At 51.0% G+C, this 18,241-nt stretch overlaps 6 protein-coding genes across 6 annotated transcripts; 3 read left to right on the forward strand and 3 right to left on the reverse strand.

Moving 5' to 3' along the window:
* Nucleotides 1-388: 388 nt before the first annotated feature.
* Nucleotides 389-5,136, forward strand: LOC111067556 (agrin). Its single transcript, XM_022356694.2, has 4 exons — nucleotides 389-820; nucleotides 3,125-4,145; nucleotides 4,203-4,400; nucleotides 4,473-5,136. Exons 1-4 carry the CDS (start codon nucleotides 676-678, stop codon nucleotides 5,014-5,016), a joined length of 1,908 nt encoding a protein of 635 aa, XP_022212386.1. The 5' UTR covers nucleotides 389-675; the 3' UTR covers nucleotides 5,017-5,136.
* LOC111067544 (exocyst complex component 7) lies at nucleotides 5,091-8,734 on the reverse strand. The gene is made up of 8 exons (XM_041594798.1): nucleotides 8,588-8,734; nucleotides 8,372-8,537; nucleotides 7,797-8,311; nucleotides 6,754-6,818; nucleotides 5,958-6,688; nucleotides 5,583-5,905; nucleotides 5,387-5,520; nucleotides 5,091-5,314 (listed from the first exon to the last, which is right to left on the reverse strand). Exons 1-8 carry the CDS (start codon nucleotides 8,633-8,635, stop codon nucleotides 5,212-5,214), a joined length of 2,085 nt encoding a protein of 694 aa, XP_041450732.1. The 5' UTR covers nucleotides 8,636-8,734; the 3' UTR covers nucleotides 5,091-5,211.
* On the reverse strand, nucleotides 6,875-7,712 carry LOC111067569 (protein matrimony). The gene has a single exon (XM_041591800.1). It carries the CDS (start codon nucleotides 7,623-7,625, stop codon nucleotides 7,008-7,010), a length of 618 nt encoding a protein of 205 aa, XP_041447734.1. The 5' UTR covers nucleotides 7,626-7,712; the 3' UTR covers nucleotides 6,875-7,007.
* Nucleotides 8,735-8,767: 33 nt separating the features above from the next.
* LOC111067547 (intraflagellar transport protein 122 homolog) lies at nucleotides 8,768-13,121 on the forward strand. Its single transcript, XM_022356671.2, has 11 exons — nucleotides 8,768-8,942; nucleotides 9,011-9,241; nucleotides 9,308-10,762; nucleotides 10,825-11,307; nucleotides 11,367-11,641; nucleotides 11,712-11,859; nucleotides 11,924-12,124; nucleotides 12,190-12,310; nucleotides 12,373-12,529; nucleotides 12,592-12,869; nucleotides 12,928-13,121. The coding sequence occupies exons 1-11, from the start codon at nucleotides 8,878-8,880 to the stop codon at nucleotides 13,021-13,023; spliced, it is 3,510 nt and encodes a 1,169-aa protein (XP_022212363.2). The 5' UTR covers nucleotides 8,768-8,877; the 3' UTR covers nucleotides 13,024-13,121.
* LOC111067557 (NADPH-dependent diflavin oxidoreductase 1) lies at nucleotides 13,053-15,404 on the reverse strand. The gene is made up of 2 exons (XM_022356695.2): nucleotides 15,287-15,404; nucleotides 13,053-15,184 (listed from the first exon to the last, which is right to left on the reverse strand). Exon 2 carries the CDS (start codon nucleotides 14,887-14,889, stop codon nucleotides 13,138-13,140), a length of 1,752 nt encoding a protein of 583 aa, XP_022212387.2. The 5' UTR covers nucleotides 14,890-15,184; nucleotides 15,287-15,404; the 3' UTR covers nucleotides 13,053-13,137.
* A 457-nt stretch (nucleotides 15,405-15,861) lies between these two features.
* Nucleotides 15,862-18,161, forward strand: LOC111067554 (terminal uridylyltransferase Tailor). The gene is made up of 2 exons (XM_041592469.1): nucleotides 15,862-16,405; nucleotides 16,485-18,161. The coding sequence occupies exons 1-2, from the start codon at nucleotides 15,997-15,999 to the stop codon at nucleotides 18,101-18,103; spliced, it is 2,028 nt and encodes a 675-aa protein (XP_041448403.1). The 5' UTR covers nucleotides 15,862-15,996; the 3' UTR covers nucleotides 18,104-18,161.
* The last annotated feature ends 80 nt before the right edge of the window (nucleotides 18,162-18,241 follow it).

The following is an 18,241-nucleotide window of genomic DNA, read 5'->3' on the forward strand; positions in this document are numbered from 1 at the left end:
GAGTGAGAGAGAGAGACAGAGAGAGGTCAAGTGCTTTAGCTTAGCGCAGCATCAGCAATCCTCATCTAACACAGCCAGAAGCCAGCAGTCAGCAGTGGGAAGGGTATCAAAGGGGGGAAGTAAATAGGCAACGAATGAACTCATAAAAGGGCCAGACCCCAGGCCAGAGCAGAGAGCTGTGTGGTGACCACAAGCGAGAGAGGCACAAGAAGACTACCGTTAATTCGATCGTTGAAAGAGAGTCATCGAGCGACAAAGCAACATCATCAGCAGCAAGCAGCAGAAGCAAGCAGCAGAAAGCAGTAGCAGATTCTGCGGTAATCTTGCACCAGTTTAAGAGGCGTCTTGTGGTGTGCATAGGCAAAGGCATTGGACAGGAAGGTGGAGACCTCTGACGAGGGAAAACTTTCTTCATTTCAACGCAAGCCAAAGTCGTGTCGTGTCGTGATCCGCTGCCGCCGTCGTCGCATAGCTGGTAGTGAACTTGAGCATAAACTACAACAACAGCAACAGCAACAACAACAACAACAGTTGCTACTATTTCAATTGTTAACGAGCGAAAGCGCCGTAGTCACGCACACGTCGTTGGATCAGCAGCAGCAGCAGCAGCCGAAGCAGCCAGAGCCACAGCCAGACATCACCAGCAGCAGCAGGAAAGTGCAGTCGACAGTGAAAATGTACCAGCCCCAGAGACAGACAAGGCCCCAGAGCCAGAGCCAGAGCCAGATCCAGAGTCAGCTACATCCCCAGTTAAGGCTTAAGCGCCAGCTGTTTGGCGCACTGCTGGCCATGTTAATGTTGGCGGCATCCACCACTAATGGTAAGTCACTACACACTGCTACACTGCAGGAAAAGTGGTTTATTCCCCCCATCCTCCCAAAAAAAAAGATGGCAGGGAAGGGAAGGTGTTATCTGTGGGACCCAGTCCCCGGATCTAGATAGACCCACCAGCTGTGCTGAAAGAAAGGCCGTCGTCAGAGCAGCTATTAATTTCTAAGGTACGGTAGTGCGGAAAGTAGTGCCACAAAGTGAATGTAAACTGGCACACATATCTAGCTACAGAGGCTACAGCAGCTACAGAGGCTACCCAAAACACCCAAGCCAAGCACTTCCCTCTGTGGCTTCCCCCCTCTCTCCGTATAGACCACGCACACAACATGCTCGTAAATATTTTCGTGCGCAATTTGTCCAACATTCAAATAAATTCATTAAAGGCATGCTCCGGCACACAGAGGAGAAGTAGGGAGGATGGATGCCGCACGCACAGTGGAAACGAGCGGAAAATTGCCTCCTCTGCAGAGGGGGAGCCCTTGTAGAAAAGGGGCGTTTCATTTATAGGTTGAACCCTCGGGCATCGCAGCGGATCGCCGAGCGTAGCCCGGCCCAAGTGATTTGCCTGCTGCTCGACATGATCGTTTCTTCGATTAATTGACATCAATCAGAGATTGATGGGTGAAAGATCAATTAGCCTCAGCAGTGAATTAATGGGGTTGGAATGGGGTTGCCTGATCAATTGCGAAATCACTTGGAGAGTGATTCATGGATGTATGGCATGGCAATTGTTCTTCGATTGATCACAGTTTGGTCTGCACTCAGCTTTCCACTGTGCTGTGTCCATGATACTATGTAGTGTGGGGGCAGTAGCAGCAGCAGCAGCGGCAGAGCTCACATATCATGTCTCTTGCCAGAGTCCATGTCCAGCAGCAGCAGCAGCAAACCTCGGCCCAGGGCAATGCAATGCGTTGGTTGGTTGGTGGCTTTTTCCACTTTTGAAAATTATACGGTTTGTGCTTCGCTCTTTTTTTTTTTTTGCAATTGATGGCATCCGATAGGCAGCAGGAGGAGTAGCAGCAGCAGCAGCAGCAGCAGTAGGAGCAGTAGGAGAATGTGGGCATGGGTATAGGAATGGGTAAAGCATGGGGTTGGGGGTCGCATAGTTTTAATGCTGAATGAATGAATGAATGTCTGCCCCGTGGATCGTTTACATCTGCATTAATTCCCTAACGCCGCTTAATTTTCATCAACTTTAATGGCTACTGGAGGTTGCTCTGCCCCATTCCATTCCATTCCATGCATTCATGCGTCCATCCATTCATTAAGCGGGGAATGTACATACGAGTATGTATGGCTGGCTGGCTGCTGCTGCTGCTGCGTTTTGGTTGAATGCTGAAAATGTTGAAATCCTCAGTTCCAAACAAATTGGAATGAATAATGAACGTGGGTTCAATTATCGCAGCCAAACAATCGTGGCAGAGACCCAAAGAGCGCTAATAGATTTTCTACTCTGTGTGGCAGAGTGGCTTCGTCTCCATCTCTCTGTGTGTGCCTGCCCCCAGTGTGTGTGTGTGTGTGTGTGTGGGCATCGTATCTGTGAGCGCTTCCTCTGGAGGCGGCGGTATCGTCGCCGCTTTCTTTGCAAACAAAACCAACGGAGCCACATCCGACCAAAAGACAACAGAAACATTCGGTCCGGTCCGGTGCGGCCCCGGCCCGAGTCCGCTCCAAGTCCAAGTCCGATCTGTGAGGCCGGAGGCAATTAGTGTGAAAATTTCACTTGCAGTTTTTAGCACAGATTAAGCTTACGATTTCTGGCAGGGATTAGCATGAACACAATTATAGATGGAGGTCGCTGATAGCTATAGCTACCCCTTTCCATTGTGTGTGTGTGTCTGTGTGTGTCTTATTGTACTTGGAATCGACTCACTCGAAAGACGGGCCAACATTTGCCATTTCCCATCTGCCGTTTGCCGTTGGCCGTTATCAAAGAAGAACCCAGCCCCCGCTCCACAATGGCAATGGAAATGGCTACGGAGCAGCTTCATAAACTCCCAAATTATTCCGGTTAATGGGGGGTTACATGAGTCGGTCATGCGATCATTGAGCGGTGGGGTGGTGGAGTGCTGGCAGCGGAGGCAGAGTAAGAGTTCAGCTAGCCCAGACAGTGGGTCACAACTGCGCAAAATGTTCTTCGGACTGAAGCTAATCTTAAATTTGTATGCCGCACGATGCCTCTTCCGCATGCTCAAGCCACTCGACTCGCAGTAGACGACGTTGGGATACCCTGGAAATTATGGAACTTACTTAATAAATCTGTGTCTTATCGCTTTTTCCCTAATCTAATTAGGCGCCGTCACAGACTCACCCATCAAGATCATCAAGCTGCCCGTCCAGGCGCCTGTCATACGTTACCGCAGTGCCGATGCCATGCCGGATTCGCTGCTGATCAACTACCGCCAGGATGCGCAGCCGGAGCTGTCGTCCAGCCTGATGCAGGCGCCAGGAGCAGCAGCCGCTGCCCTCGAGAGTCTGCTGCGCGAGGAGACCGAACAGCAGCAGCAGGCGCAGCTGGGCAGGCAGAATCGGGCCAGCAGCACCACAAACAGCTGTCCGAGATCGTGTCCGCCCAGTCTGACGGTCGGCGCAGAGCCGGTGTGCGGCAGCGATGGCCTGATCTACGCAAATCTCTGCGAGCTGCGGAAGAAGACGTGCGCCCGCAATGGCGTCTCGCTGGTGAAGGACGAGCGGGAGGGCTGTGAGCGGTCCAAGGGCTCCGAGTGCAAGCACCGCTGCAGCACGGAGAAGGATCCCGTGTGCGGCACCGACGGCCGCACCTATCTGAATCGCTGCATGCTGCGGGTGCAGTCCTGCCGCGTGGGCCTGGCTGCCGTCAAGCTCTCGCATGTGGGTCCCTGCAGCAACACGAGCGCCATTCGGGAGTCCTGCCCCGTGGACTGCAACAGCGCGCCCAAGGACGGGCCCATCTGTGCCTCCGACGGGAACGTGTACAACTCCACGTGCGAGATGAAGCTGCATACGTGCGGCCAGGGTGTGGTGAAGACCAGCCGCAAGCACTGCCAGTCGACAAGGATGTGCCGCGAGTCGTGCTGGCGCGTGGCCAGACCCACCTGCGGCTCCGACGGACGCCTCTATGCCAGCCCCTGCAAGATGCGCTCCTCCAACTGCGGCAAGCATGTGTTCGAGGTGCCCCTCTCGTTCTGCATGCCCCAGGAGCGGCACGGCAATGCAGCGGACGCCTGTCCCACCGCATGCCCCAAGGCCGAGGCGGATTCTCCCTCGCAGTATGTGTGCGGCAGCGATGGCAACATCTACTCCTCCCTGTGCGAGCTTAAGATGCTCAACTGCGGGTAAATGTCACATTACCCTTTTCCAGTTCCCATTCTTAAAGTCTTCTCTTGTGTCAGGCCACAACGCAAGTCCATTCAGAAGATGAGCATGGACAAGTGCAAGAATCGGCTGATTCGGTGCAAGCAGCTGCCGCCCTGCAAGGACTTTAACAATCTGTTTGGCTCCATCTTCAGCTCGAGGCGGAAGGACAAGCTGTGCGGTACGGACGCCAAGACCTACAACAATGAATGCGAGCTGGCCCATGCCACCTGCCTGTAAGTGCATCCACCCATCCCATCAGCCAGTATATAACCTTTAGTAACATAATCTGCAATGACTGCTTGCAGGCGCGGCGTTAATCTGGCCCACATTGGTCCCTGCACGGATCTGAACACGCCCAGCAAAGATTGCGGCGATGCGTGCACCCGTGCGGACCTCGAACAGCAGCCGGTGTGCGGCTCCGATGGCAACACCTTTGCCTCGATGTGCGAATTCAAGCGACGCACCTGCAACATGCGTGTGGTGGCCGTGTCGCTGAAGAACTGCGCCCTGACCGCCGACTGTGACTCGGACTGCGATGCCCAGCCGCCGAATTTCGTGTGCGGATCGGACAACAAGTTCTACAAGTCCGAGTGTCACATGCGCAAGGAGAACTGTGGCAAGCATGTGTTTGTGGTGCCCCTCAAGCGGTGCCTGGCCGCCTTCCAGTTCAAGGGTTGTGCCCGCATCTGTCCGAGGGAATTCGAGCCCGTCTGCGGCAGCGACAACAAGACATATCTGAACGACTGCTTCCTGGACATTGAGAATTGTCGCACCAATAGCACGGTGGATGTGCATCACTATGGCGCCTGTGGACGCCCCGAGGCGCCCTCCACTAATTTCCTGTATTAGCGTGGAGGTGGGAGGAGCGCAGCATCGTGGCGCCTTCATTTCACTTGGCATTTAATATTTGTAGGCTAGAGTCTTGTATTGTATTTTTTTAAAGCGATATTTATTGAGTTTTGAATTAAACCCCCCGAACCGAAACGAAACGAACGAACTTACGAGCAAACGGAATGCACTGGAATCCTGGCCACGCGACCACATCTAGGCGGAGTCATCGAAGAGTTTGCTCAGCATGGCATTTATCTCGTGCGGCCGGTACCTGACGTATTTATCGGGATTCTTGCTAAATTGCACGGCGGCATACCTGCGGAGAAAGTCAAGAACAAAAACCATGAGAGAACACTCTCTGCAATCAGTATCGGATCCTCAGACTTACATCTCGAAGAAGCGATTGTATTTGGGCAGAATGTGCTCCACATTGTCACGCTTGATGCCCTCGCGCAGTATCACATCGGGTATGGAGATGCCCCGCTGTATCTTGCAGGCCTCCTCAAAGTCTTTGTTAAAGTTCTGGCAAGGGATTAAACAATTAATAGAGCGGCAGTTCCAATATATGTATTCGATATACATACAGAAAATCGCTCCTTGAGCACACTGCGATCCTTGTCCTTGACTTTGCCAGCCACTGGCTTGGGCAGCTCGTCCAGGGAGTAGATACCCTGCAGCATCTTGGACCAGGTCTTCTGATAGCTGGCCTTCAGTTCGCGTATCATTTCCAGATAGCTGTGCTCGCAATCCGGCTCCGCCAGCGTCACCAAATCAATGAGGTTCGAGCGCTGCAGCGACTTAAGGATATAGTGGATGTTGTTGAGGCGAAAGAGATGCTTGGTGGCCTGGTCGTTGTACTGCTCGCACTTGTTCATAATCGACAGATTCAATTCCGCCAGCGCTTTCTCTGCATAGAGAGGAAATATATTTATGGAATACAGATTGCCATTGCCACTCACTTATGTAGATGGCCAGCAGAGCCTTGTTGCGCTCCTCGCCAGGCAGCGCCTTCTTCATCAGTATGGTGTCCAGCTGCGTGGAGTAGAGCACATCCTGGGCCAGTATGGAGCCAATCACATCAAAGTGCTCATACAAATGCTCAATGAACCAAATGGTATTGGAGGTCAGCTCGTGAACGGTGGCATCCTTGGGCACATTGCTCTGGCCGACGATATTTGTGCTCGATTCGCCCTTGACCACGTCCAGGAAGTGCTCCAAAGCCTTGGCGCCCGTATGCTGCAGTTTATTGAGCACCTTGGTGAGCTGTTCCCGCTGAGCCGGATCGTATGTGCGCTCAATGTCTGGCTGGAGCAGTATGACACGCTTCAGAGCGGAAAATATACCCAGGGCCGAGGTCCACTCCTTGCGTGAGATGCAGCGCAGAATGCGCTGGGTAATGGCCTCCGCATCCTTGACCACCAGCTCGATAGCATTGAAGGCGAGACGGGCAAAGACCTCGTTGTGCTTCGACTGCGGTATTATGTCGTGCATAATGGCTCGCTCCCAGTTGAGCAGCCGCTGCAGGCCCAGCAGCATGACCAGATACTTGTCCAGCTCCTGGTCCCCATCCAGCAGGTCCTCGGAGGTCAAGTGATCTGAATGGGATGAAGCCTTCTTAATGGAGAATCCAGTCGACTGCTCAATGGTTTGTGTCGCCCGCAGATACAGCTTGTTGGCCTTCTTCTCGAAACTGCAGGAAATATATATTTGGGAATTAGTTAAGCTCAGGGAATGGGAATAGATTCCACTTATTACATTTGCTGCAGACGCGCCGAGGTGTTCTTCTTGGGCTCCGCTTGGCGTCCGCTGTGGCGAGGTCTCTGCAATAAGTTCGACAATCAATTTGTTTGTAGGCCAAAGGAAACACGCAAATGAATTTCCATTCTCTGAATGTTTGAATACAGATTTATTTGATTTTTTGTTTGGGGGAGTACATAAAACACATATTAAAATCTTAAGCTTAGGTTGGAGATTTGGATGCGCCAGCGATCCGACCTTAGGGCGATCCCTTAGAGGGTTTTTAGAACATCCAAAATGCGATTACAATCCTCATCGTTGGACAGGCCAATGTTTTTTAAATCATCCCTCTCCATGGAGGCGAGCTCGACCAAATCGATGTGAGCCCTCTCGAAATTATCCACATATTTCTCCAGGCCAACATGCACGAGGACCTGCTCCACATTGGATCCATGATTGAACACGTACGAGTGATTAGAGGCCATCACGGAGCGACGACGCGACTCGCGGCACAGCGACGCGTCAATATTTGAGTCGTCTGAGAAGGTGTCCGAGCTGCTGTTGCTCTTCTGCTCCCCCTCTGGGCCGGGGCCTTCCTCCGGCCTCTTTGATATTAAGACGACTGGAGCTACGACCTCCGTGCGGTGCAAGTGGTGCATATATTTCTTCATCGGCGGCTTCTTGAAGGTCTTGGCCAACATGGTCTTTGCGGGACTCATCAGGGCGCGCATACTCTGTATGGGCGACATGTTGGGCGATCGGAAGGCGCCGGTGATTGGCGTGGAGCAACGCACATTCGAGGTGTTCACATTCAGGTGGTTCCACCGCATCGTGGGAGTGAGATTGAAGTTAAATTTGGACTTGTGCGTGGGTGTGCGGCATTCCTCCATTTTGTTTCACAATTGAATTTAAATGACAATTACACTTGGACAATGATACGGCAAGAACACGCTGATAAAATAGCAATGGCGGTGCCCAAGCGCACTGGGAAACTTTTTCGACATTGTCCCGTTGCACGAAGTGTCAAATAATGCAGAGTTGCATTCGGTTACGGTACTCACCAAAGCTTCGTGGCCCCAGCTGTTGCTCTTCTGATGATCTTTCAGCAGCTGCAGCGAGCGCAGCACCACATCCCCCCTCTCCGTGGCATAGATGTGGGTGTACTCGCGCATGTTCTGCTCCAGCCAGTGCGAAATCGTGAACAACTCCTCGCGGGTGGTCTGCGACAGTTGGCGAAAGGAGGTGTACTCATCGCTGGATGAGTCATCTTCAATGTAGATGAGATCCAGCAGCTCCACTGGCTTCAGTGGGGCACTGTGCTTTTTCAGCAGCATGCTGTAGTGCTGGTTCAGGCCCTCGCAGCCGGTGTTGAAGAGACTGGTGACATTTTCCAGCTCCACACTTTGCGAATTGTTGTGCAAAAAGTAGTCCATGGCGGCGCGCAGCTTGGCCAGCGCCTCCAGAAACACGGATATGTTTCCCTCCAGCGGCCCCTGATGTATAAGCTGGCACACCTCCTGGGAGACATCGTAGTGCGAGAGTACGCTCTCCAGGCAATTGAGTGTTGCCTCTAGGTCTGAAAAAGAGGAGGTGACCAGTTTGATATATATGTGTTTGATGTGGACAAGGGACTTACTTTGCTGTCGCTTCTGTAGCTGCTCCGTTTCCTGATACACGGGCAATATAGTTTGCTCTAGGTTACCAAGGCGCTTCTCAAAGATGGTAAGAATGCTGGACATTTGCGTGGAGAGATCATGGTACTTATCCAAATTGGTTGCCAAATTGGCCAAATTGGTTGCTTCCTTTAAAAAATCACTATAAATATGTCCACAGGTTTGACAACTGTTGTTACCTTTTCCAATTTGTTGTGCGCCTGCAATGAACTATCTAGATTGTTCATTTTACTGCAAACAAGCTAATTATAGCTTAATTGTATTAATTTTTGTTGAAATGTACGAAAAAACACTTGTAAATCCACCGATAACGATATTACACTCGCCTGCCGATAGCCAATAGTGTTGAAAAGTGCATTTTGTTCTTGTTGTCATGGAAGCGCAATTTGTAAACAAATCAAGAAAACTATTTTTATGGGTCAGAACTATTCAGCTGCAGTAAAATAGGACACTTTTCGGCTGTGCAAAAATGCGTGGCGTCCTGAAATGGTTGGAGCGCATAGAGTTCCCCAGCACCAAGGATGGGGAGACCAGGTAGAGTATTCCATTCCCCCGAGCTAACAGCCTGTTGCTTGCACTGAAAAAAAAACCCGTTTTTTCAGCGTACACAGCGTTTGCTACGCCCCGGATGGCAGCCAATTGGTGGTAGCCGCCGGCGATCGTCTGCTCATCTATGATCCCAGCGATGGTTCCCTGCTGAATACGCTAAAGGCCCACAAGGACACGGTGAACTGTGTGGCGTATTCGCGTGATGGCAAACGCTTTGCCAGCGGAGCCTCGGACAAAATGGTCATTGTATGGTCGCCGCAACTGGAAGGGCTACTCAAGTACTCGTAAGTGGTGGAAATTGATGACGATTTGTAGGTTTAATAAGTCTAATACTCTTGCTTTCCATACAGTCACGGCGATTCCATTCAATGCATGAGCTTCAATCCCGTCTCGCACCATTTGGCGTCCTGTTCGATGTCCGATTTTGCCTTCTGGTCGGCGGATCAGAAGGCTGTGCAAAAGTACAAAATATCTGCTCGTGTAAATGGGTGCTCTTGGACAAACGATGGCCAGTACCTGATCATGGGCTTGGCCAACGGCACAATCTCCATACGCAACAAGTTGGGCGAGGAGAAGGGACGCATCGATCGACCGGGCGGTCCCAATAGCAACGTATTTAGCGTCCAATGCTGCCCAGCCACGGGGCCAGGAAGTGTGGACACCATTGCCGTGGTGGACTGGAGCCAAACACTCTCGTTCCACACGCTCAGTGGCCAAATGATAGGCAAGGAGCGAGCCCTCGGCTTCGATCCGATTTGCCTTCAATACTTTCCCAACGGCGAGTTCTGCTTGGTCGGTGGTTGCACGGGTGGACTTCATTTCTTCACGCGCGAGGGCATACGCTTGGGCACCTTGGGCGACAGCTTCGACACGTGGATATGGTCCGTGGCACTGCATCCTAACGGGCAGTCGTACACCATTGGCTGCCAGGATGGCACGCTGGCCTGCTTCAACATAGCCTCGAGCACGGTGCACGCCCTCTACAGGGAACGCTACGCATTTCGGGAGAACATGTGCGACGTGATCATTCAGCATCTGATCTCTGGCCAAAAGGTGCGCATCAAGTGCCGCGATCTGGTCCAGAAAATAGCCATCTATCGCAATCGCTTGGCTGTGCAGCTGCCAGAGCGTGTCGTTCTGTACGAGCTGAGCTCCGGGGAGGATCAACCGATGCACTACAAGGTGAGGGAGAAGATTCAACAGAAGTTTGACTGCAGCCTGCTGGTGGTCTGCGGTCGCCACATTGTCCTCTGCCAGGAGAAGCGACTACAGTGCCTGGACTTTAGCGGCATTCTGCAACGCGAGTGGATAATGGACTCCTTCATACGCTACATCAAGGTGACGGGCGGCCCAGTGGGCCGTGAAGGTCTGATGGTCGGCTTGAAGAATGGTCAAGTATTTCGCATCTTTCTCAACAACTCCCTGCCCCTGCTGATCACGACGGCCGTCTCAGCGGTCCGCTGTTTGGACATCAATGCCAAACGTAGCAAAATCGCTGTGGTGGATGATGTGGGCCGACTGGTGGTGCGGGATATTGTCAACGACACCATACTCTATCAGGACACTGGCGTGAACAGCGTCACCTGGAACACGCATCTCGATACGATGCTCTGTTACACACACACCACCGGCGGCCTGAGTGTGAGAGTCGGAAATTTGCCGCCTCGAGCACCGCAGAATATGCACGGCGTGGTGGTGGGACTGTGTGGGGCCACGGCCTTTTGTCTGCGCGGGAATATAATGCACAACACTCCCCTGGCCTTGGGCTCCACCATGTGGCAGTTCATTGAGGCAGGCCTGTTTGAGTAAGTTGAATCACCGTTCGGAATGAATATACTCAGCTTGACTGGAATCTCTAACCCTCTAGGGAAGCCTATCAGGTGGCCTGCCTGGGTGTGACCACCGGCGACTGGGAGGGACTGGCCCAATCGGCCCTGGAAGCCCTGCATATCAATATAGCACGCGATGCATATGTCAAGGTTAGGAATCTGCCGTGGCTCAAGCTGATCAGCGAACTGCGGGACCAGCAGCAACGTTCGGCCGTGCCCAAAGAGGTCCTGTTGGGCGAAAACTGTGCCTTTGCTGGCAAATTCAAGGAGGCCGCTCGCTTGTTTCTCAAATGTGGCCAGGCGTCGCGTGCCCTCGAGATGTACACCGATCTGCGCATGTTCGATCTGGCCCAGGAGTATATCAGAGATGGCACGGAACAGGAGAAAAAGGAATTAGTGCGCAAGCGAGCGGAATGGGCCTATTCTGTGAAGGAGCCGCGAGCTGCTGCCGAGCTACTGCTTTCGGCCGGCGAGAATCAAAAGGCCATCGACATTGTGGCCGAGCAGGGATGGGCGGATGTGTGAGTAGTAGAGTAGTATAGATCCTGGCATTGTCTGCTTACTGAATTGCTTGCTTTAGTCTCTACGATATCGGACGTCGCCTCAGCCTGAGCGAACGCGATGCCTTGGAATCGGTGGCGCAGAATTTGAAGACTCTAAAAGCCCTGCCCCTGGCTGCTGAGATATTCAAAAAGCTCGGCGACGAGGCTCAGGTGGTGCAGCTGCACGTGGAGGTTCGGGACTGGCCGGAGGCGTTTCGTCTGGCGGAATCGTTGCCCCAGCTCCTGCCCACGGTGCACTATCAGCATGGACAATGGCTGGCCGAAACCGATCAGTTTATAGAGGCACATCAGGGTGAGTCTCTCTCTCTCTCTCTACCCAATTGTAGACCGAAAATTGATTAGTTTTTCTTTTATTTTGCTAGCCTATCTGAAGGCGGGACGAACCAAGGAGGCCAATCGCCTGCTGAAGCAGCTGAGCATCACGGCCATTGTGGAGGAGCGTTATCTGGACGCGAGCTACTTTTACTGGCTGCTGGCCAAGCAATCTCTGGATATTTACCATGCAAAGGAGTGGGTTACTATAATTATATGTACTACTACGCACAACAAATGTTAATTGTTCCTTCTCGCGCAGCGAACAGAATCCAATTGATCATAATCTGGCCGAGTATAAAAATCATTTGCGCGTTGCCAAGGTGTACTACGCCTATGCCGTGATCTATAGCTACATGAAGGAGCCCTTCACCACACACTCGCCCGTCAGTCTGTTCAATGTCAGCCGCTTCATACTGAATGAGGTGGAGCACAAGGGCGTGCCCAAGGGTGTGAGCATGTTGTAAGCCATTGTTACCCTTACCCGTTGATTGGGGCCACACGCTCACCTGTTCCACTCTTTTCCAGCTCTGTGCTGTTTACTTTGGCCAAGCAGGCAAAGTTCCTGCAGGCCAATAAATTGTGTTTGCTGATAAACAAGCGACTGCAGTCACTCAAACCACCAGCCGGAGTGCAAGAGCAGATTGATGTAAGTGGCCAGAAATACCATGCCAGAAATCAGAGCTACTAAACTTTAATTTGTATTTGCAGTTGAATTTCTTAAACAGCAAGGCATGCAAAAGCGGCTTCAATGATCCCGAGGAGCTGCTGCCGCTGTGCTACAAGTGCTCCAACTACAGTCAACATTTGAACAACAATTGCTGCCCCACCTGCAGGCAGGATTACATCTTCTCATTCGTTTCATTTGGTATGTGATTCAGGTTTCTTTTAGGGAATAATCTTGACCCATTGAACTCTGTTTCCCCCTAGAAATCCTACCATTAGTACAATTCTATCCCGAAGTGGATATAACGGATGCCGAGGCCGAGCGTCTGCTGCTGGCTCCGGCCAAGCATGTCGAGGATTCAGATCCCTTCAACGAGGATGTGGCCAGTGCTTTGCCCTTGAGCTTGGATCGCAATGGCCTGCGTGCCATAGATCCCAATCATGTGCTGATACTCAAGCGGCAGGGCAAGAATATTCGAAATGTTTACTATCGCAATATATTGCCCGATCTACAAGTCACCTATTGCCCACAGTGCCTGCTGGTAATGATTATCTCTAGGAAATATGGCAACACATAAAAGTAAACCCCTTCATTTGCAGCTCTTCTATGCGGAGGACTTTGAGCTGCAGGTGCTACAAAAGGGATACTGTCCGTTTTGTCACACATCCTCGGATAAGCTGCTGGAAGACTTTTGAGAATGCACACCAGACCAGACCAGTTCGTTCTTTCATAGATTTAAGATGTAATTTCCGTCCAAAATTGTACAAATAGGAACACATACGAGTACAAGCAATTCAAGTTAGTTGACTTTACGCCCACGTTTCTTCCTGATACCTTCGCTGCTTGAGCATCAGATCCACATAATCGCCCTGGCCGCCCAGGATCTCAATGAATGCCTCGCGTACCGCTTTGGGCATGTTATTGGAGTTGCCCGCCACATAGATATGTGCATTGTGCTCCTGGATTAGTTGCGCCAAGCGATGCCCATTTTTCAGAATCTGATGCTGGACATAGAATTTCTGGTCCTCGTCCCGAGAGAAGGCATAGTGCACCTCCACCAGTTTGCCCGCAGTCCAGGCTTCGAAGTCGTCCTGAAAGTGGAAATCTGCCGCCCTATTGCGGCAGCCAAAGAAGACAACAAGTGGACCAATGCGGACTCCCATCGACTGGGCATGCAATCGGTGCTGAATGATGCTGCGGAAGGGTGCAATGCCGGTGCCAGGTCCAACCATAATCAGGGGTACTGCCAGATCCTGAGGCCACACCATTGTCCCATGCTTGACAATGCCACAGACTTCCACGCCTGGCGTCAAGTGTTTCAGCCAGTTGGAACACAGACCCAGACGCGGCGTGTGCAAAATAGTCTTATACTGGACCACAGCCACAAGCAAGTCCAGCGTGGAGGAGGATGCATCCGAAGCTATCGAGAAACTGCGCGGCTGAATCAGTGGCATCATCTCAAAGAGCTGGAATAGCGTCAGCGTGGAGGTGGCATGCCGGAAATCCTGCAAAACCTCTAGAAGATTGCGCCGAGGACGATTCACATAGGCCACCAGGTCATCAATGGCTTCGGCGGAGCAGAATTCGGCGAGTTTCTCGCTCTCCATCTCATCGCTGCAATTGAAGCCCAACACCTCGAAGAAACGTTGTCTCGGCTTGGCGCTCAGGTCCCACACATATTTGGCTGCATGCACGAGGGTGATGGGCGTGGCAAAGGCCTTGGGCAGCGGCATGTCCGGGTAGGCAGCCAGCACCTCCACTGCAGTGGACTCATCAAAGTTGAGTTTGTGTTCGCTTAGCAGCTCGAAGAATGTACGCACCGCCTCATCGCTGTTCTGGGGCTGCACGTCGAGTACGTCGCCGGGCTCCCAGCTGAGATTTTCACTCGTGGATTCGAGCCTCAAGAAGCGCACATCCTGAAAGTGACTCTCCGCTGTTGTCCTCACGTTGTCTTTCAGCTTGAAGGTGTGACACTTTTGTTTCTGTGTCCAGGCAAGGTTCTCCAGCCGCACACTCAAGGGCACAGAGCCAGGAAGCTCTCTGACAAGCCACTTGCTCGCAGTCTTGTTAGCGCCGTTCTGTTTGCTTTCGTCTATGCCAAGAACGGACTTCAGTGACGTCCAGAGGTCCCTTGTCCAGCTGAGAGATACACCCAAATGGCCATAGTCGTGCTGATCGTCACACAAGCCCAGCGGACAGACAGCGGTGGCGCCTAGGTTCAGCAACCGCTTGTTTAGCTTCTTGGCAGCATAGTTGAACTTTGGATAGCTGGAGTCCCCGAGGCCGAGGCACGCGAACTGCAGTCCCTGCAATGATTGGGATGGTAAGCTACGTTTCAGCAAGAATCGCCACCCCTGCTTCATGTTATCCGGCTCTATACCGTCGCCAGTGGTGGCCACCACGAACACCACCAGCCGCTCTTCGATCAGCTGCTGCATGTCGTAGTCCTCGAAGGAAAGAACAGGGCCATGGAAGCCAAGTGGACGCGATTCCCGCCATATTTGCTCAGCCACGTCCTGGGCAGTGCCGGTTTGGCTGCCGTACAGAACCAATAGTCTCATAATTTACAATTTATTTTATTTTTTGTTATTTATTTTGATTCCTCGTGTTGATGAAATTTCTGAAGACGCTTCGCAGCACTGCATCTTTAACATTTAGAAAATAACATTTGAATTTTAACATATTCCCATCTGTTAATTAATAATTATTCTGTTATTAAATTAACAGAGCAGAAATTCTGTAGTCGAATTTGCGCCGGATTTTCGACAGTGTTGGAAGCCACACATTTATTTCCATTAACACATTTTGGACGAGGGGTATTTAAATATATTTGCGAAATTATGATAGTTTAAAATTCTTCAGCGCAGTTCAGGTGAGAGATATCGTGATCATGTAAGAAATGAGGAAGAATGGATCTAAAAAGAGAATTTATAAACAGTAGTATTTTCCGCGACTCACCTGTTGAAATAGCAGTTTTTTAATAGTGGTTTAAGTGGGTTAAGGCGAACCAATACACTTCCGTTCCAAGCTCGCAAAAAAAACATAAATAAAAAAGTATGTTTAGTAGAGCTGTCAAATGTTTAAAAAAAAACAATCGATACTATCATGATAGTATCGGGATAATTCTCGGTTTCTGAGGTCACTCGACAAAACAAATCAAGTTTTTTTTCCAAATATTAAGACACATTTCAAATTGACCGCCAAACTCAATTTAGCGCACCAAAAATACTGACATTTTTCGCTCTCAATTCGTGGAGAGTTTGCAAAATTTGCTCTCAATTCGTGGAGAGTGGAGAATAGAGTGTTTTTGTGGAGACTTTCCCCTCATTTTCGTGGTGTGGCAGCATGTTGCTGAAATTTTTCCCATACAAAATCAAATGTATCTTACGGTATGATAAAATTAGATGCCACCTGTCGATTTTTTTTACAAATTTGTGTTCGTATTTTATAGCAGCCAATCCAAACATATCAAAAGCGCAACGACTGTAGCTCGATACTATCATGATAGTCGCAAAACCGTCGATAGTAGAGACTAGCAGTAAAATATCGATACTATCGATAGTGCCCTCGATGGTTTGACACCTCTAATGTTTTGTTTTTAGCAAAAGATGCTTTCCAAATAAAGAGGATTAATAAACCACCTTTATTTTTCTATCTTTCCAAAAGAAATGCTGACTCCAGGAGACAGCCAGGAGCCCGGGAACAGTGCCGCCAGCGACTTGGTGTTTTGCACTGTTTGCTCTGCTCCCTTCCCGAATTTAACAGACTGCCTGGCCCACGAGCTGCAAACGCACAAGAACACAAAAAAGCCGCAAAAGAAAATTCGCCAAAAAATAAACGCGCTAACCAAGCAATTCACCAGCGAACAAAACCAAACTGAGCGCAGCAAGCTGCGGGAGGATCTGGACAGGACAATTGACGGGCAGTACCTGGCGACAATATTGGACCGTTATGGGGCTGACTTGAGACGACTCGATTGTTGCTTCGCCGTTGTACGCGACTCCTTGGAGAAGGAGAAGGCTCTAAAATTGAAAGTGTTCGCCTTTGGTTCACTGGTCACGGGATTGGCTCTAGAGGGTGAGTGAAAGGTGGAAGGATGCATTTGCAGTATGTGCCGCCAGCTTAACTAAATCTACCTCTCTCTGGCTACGTTTAGACAGCGACATTGACTTGTATCTAGAGTCGACAGATGATCAGTCCGGTGGCCCGAAGCGGCTCTTCAACAAAGTCCTGAAACTGCTGCACCGCTCGGTATGCTTTACCGATATCACAAACATTCGGCATGCCCGGGTGCCCATTATTCGCTGCAAGCATCAATTGACAGGCCTCAACATAGACATCAACATGTCCAATCCGAGCAGCACATACAATTCTCAGTTCATACGCGATCTGATGCTACACGATCCTAAATTGCGCCGTCTCGCTCTGTTCCTGAAAATCTGGGGAAAGAAGGTGAACGTCATTCGAATGGGCGGCATGAATAGCTACTGTCTGCTCAGCGTGCTCCTCGTTAACCTGCAAGTGCGCCACTTGCTGCCGTCCATCAGGGAGCTGCAGTCTCGCTCGGCACCCATCAATGTGAACGGAGTCAACTTCGCGTACAGCCTTGAACGGGTGCCGCCACTACCTGCCCATATGTCCATGCTCCAGTTCATCGGAGACTTCTTCTCTTTCTGTACAAGCATAGACTTCGAGACGACCCTTTTGTCACCGTTTCTGGGCCGCGCCGTGAACAAGGTGGCCACGTTGGGCACACCGGGCGGATTTTCGGAGTACGAGGAGCAATTGATTGCCATTCAGGAAGAGGTCGGCGAAGTGCCCGATAAATTTCACTTGGATCGTAGTGTTTGCGTGCAGGATCCCTTCGAGCTGCAGCGCAATGTGGCAAGAAACATATCCCAAACAGATTTCCTGTACATAAAGCAATGCCTGATGATGGCCGCGCAGGCATTTAAGAACCGAGAGCTACTGGCTGAGCCGAAGAAACTCTACGAGTACCTGCTATTCGGCCTTGGCGATAAAATGGTGGTGGAGAAGACGACATTGAATCGGCCAACGCCTGCCAAGAAGGCCAAGGGGAATGCAGTGGCAACAGAACAGTCGATAGAACCGGAACCGAATCCGACTGAACAGCAGCCAGAAGCGACTCAGACAGGAGACGTCAGCGATCTATCGATGGATCATAAGCTCGGTTTGGATGTTTTGACGTGCCTGCCGGAAACAAAGCGCACGCATTCGATCCTTGCCAGCAAGAACGATCTCAAGAGCCTGCGCCCTGTGCTGCTAAGCCGAAACGTTGAGACCAACCAAACAATTTATTACTACTGGCTGCTCTGCTATGTGGATACCATAAAAAATGTCCTCACGGAGATCTTTGCCCTTGACCTGGAGCTGGAGGAATCGAAGGAGCCCTGCTATCACAAATGGCTGATCAGGAGCACGGTGGACACCTGGACAGGTCGCCACCTGCCGCCGTGGCAGCCTGGCCAGTACTTCGATATGCACAAGCAGCAGACTGACGAGATGCTAAAGACGCGAAGCGGCAATGCCCAGCCATCGGTTAATTTAATGGGCTACTTCTCCGTGCGAGCCAGCGAGGACTACAAGAGCCTCGAACTGGTGGTGGAAGCGTGCCCGGGGCACTTGAATGAAATGCAGCGCCTGGGCTCGATCACGAAACTCTTCAAGGCGCTCAAGGATCTGCTGTCGAAGTACACGTTCCAGGAAAAGCTGCGCAAATGGGACATCTGCAGTGCGGTATCAGTGGCCGAATGAGACACAAGCACGAAAATGATACAATTTACCTCGAATATACTCTGATATGTGTATGCATGTATGTATATACTTTGATATTTATTTGACACTCGCCTTTAATTGATGAAATTCGACTATTAACAAAGAGAAACAAGATTA

This window comes from Drosophila obscura, unplaced genomic scaffold (assembly GCF_018151105.1).
Source record: "Drosophila obscura isolate BZ-5 IFL unplaced genomic scaffold, ASM1815110v1 contig_1, whole genome shotgun sequence".
NCBI lineage: Eukaryota > Metazoa > Arthropoda > Insecta > Diptera > Drosophilidae > Drosophila > Drosophila obscura.

Bases quoted from the DNA above. Each gene is read 5' to 3' on its own strand.
- LOC111067556 (XM_022356694.2), top strand. From the start codon at position 676: ATGTACCAGCCCCAGAGACAGACAAGGCCCCAGAGCCAGAGCCAGAGC. The intron at 821-3,124 runs GTAAGTCACTAC...TAATCTAATTAG, and splicing joins GGCGGCATCCACCACTAATG to GCGCCGTCACAGACTCACCC. The intron at 4,401-4,472 runs GTAAGTGCATCC...GACTGCTTGCAG, and splicing joins CTGGCCCATGCCACCTGCCT to GCGCGGCGTTAATCTGGCCC.
- LOC111067557 (XM_022356695.2), bottom strand. From the start codon at position 14,889: ATGAGACTATTGGTTCTGTACGGCAGCCAAACCGGCACTGCCCAGGAC.
- LOC111067544 (XM_041594798.1), bottom strand. From the start codon at position 8,635: ATGAACAATCTAGATAGTTCATTGCAGGCGCACAACAAATTGGAAAAG. The intron at 6,819-7,796 runs GTGAGTACCGTA...AACTTATTGCAG, and splicing joins GCTGGGGCCACGAAGCTTTG to AGACCTCGCCACAGCGGACG. The intron at 5,315-5,386 runs GTAAGTCTGAGG...CTTTCTCCGCAG, and splicing joins TACAATCGCTTCTTCGAGAT to GTATGCCGCCGTGCAATTTA.
- LOC111067547 (XM_022356671.2), top strand. From the start codon at position 8,878: ATGCGTGGCGTCCTGAAATGGTTGGAGCGCATAGAGTTCCCCAGCACC. The intron at 11,642-11,711 runs GTGAGTCTCTCT...TTATTTTGCTAG, and splicing joins GTTTATAGAGGCACATCAGG to CCTATCTGAAGGCGGGACGA. The intron at 12,530-12,591 runs GTATGTGATTCA...GTTTCCCCCTAG, and splicing joins CTTCTCATTCGTTTCATTTG to AAATCCTACCATTAGTACAA.
- LOC111067569 (XM_041591800.1), bottom strand. From the start codon at position 7,625: ATGGAGGAATGCCGCACACCCACGCACAAGTCCAAATTTAACTTCAAT.
- LOC111067554 (XM_041592469.1), top strand. From the start codon at position 15,997: ATGCTGACTCCAGGAGACAGCCAGGAGCCCGGGAACAGTGCCGCCAGC. The intron at 16,406-16,484 runs GTGAGTGAAAGG...GGCTACGTTTAG, and splicing joins CACGGGATTGGCTCTAGAGG to ACAGCGACATTGACTTGTAT.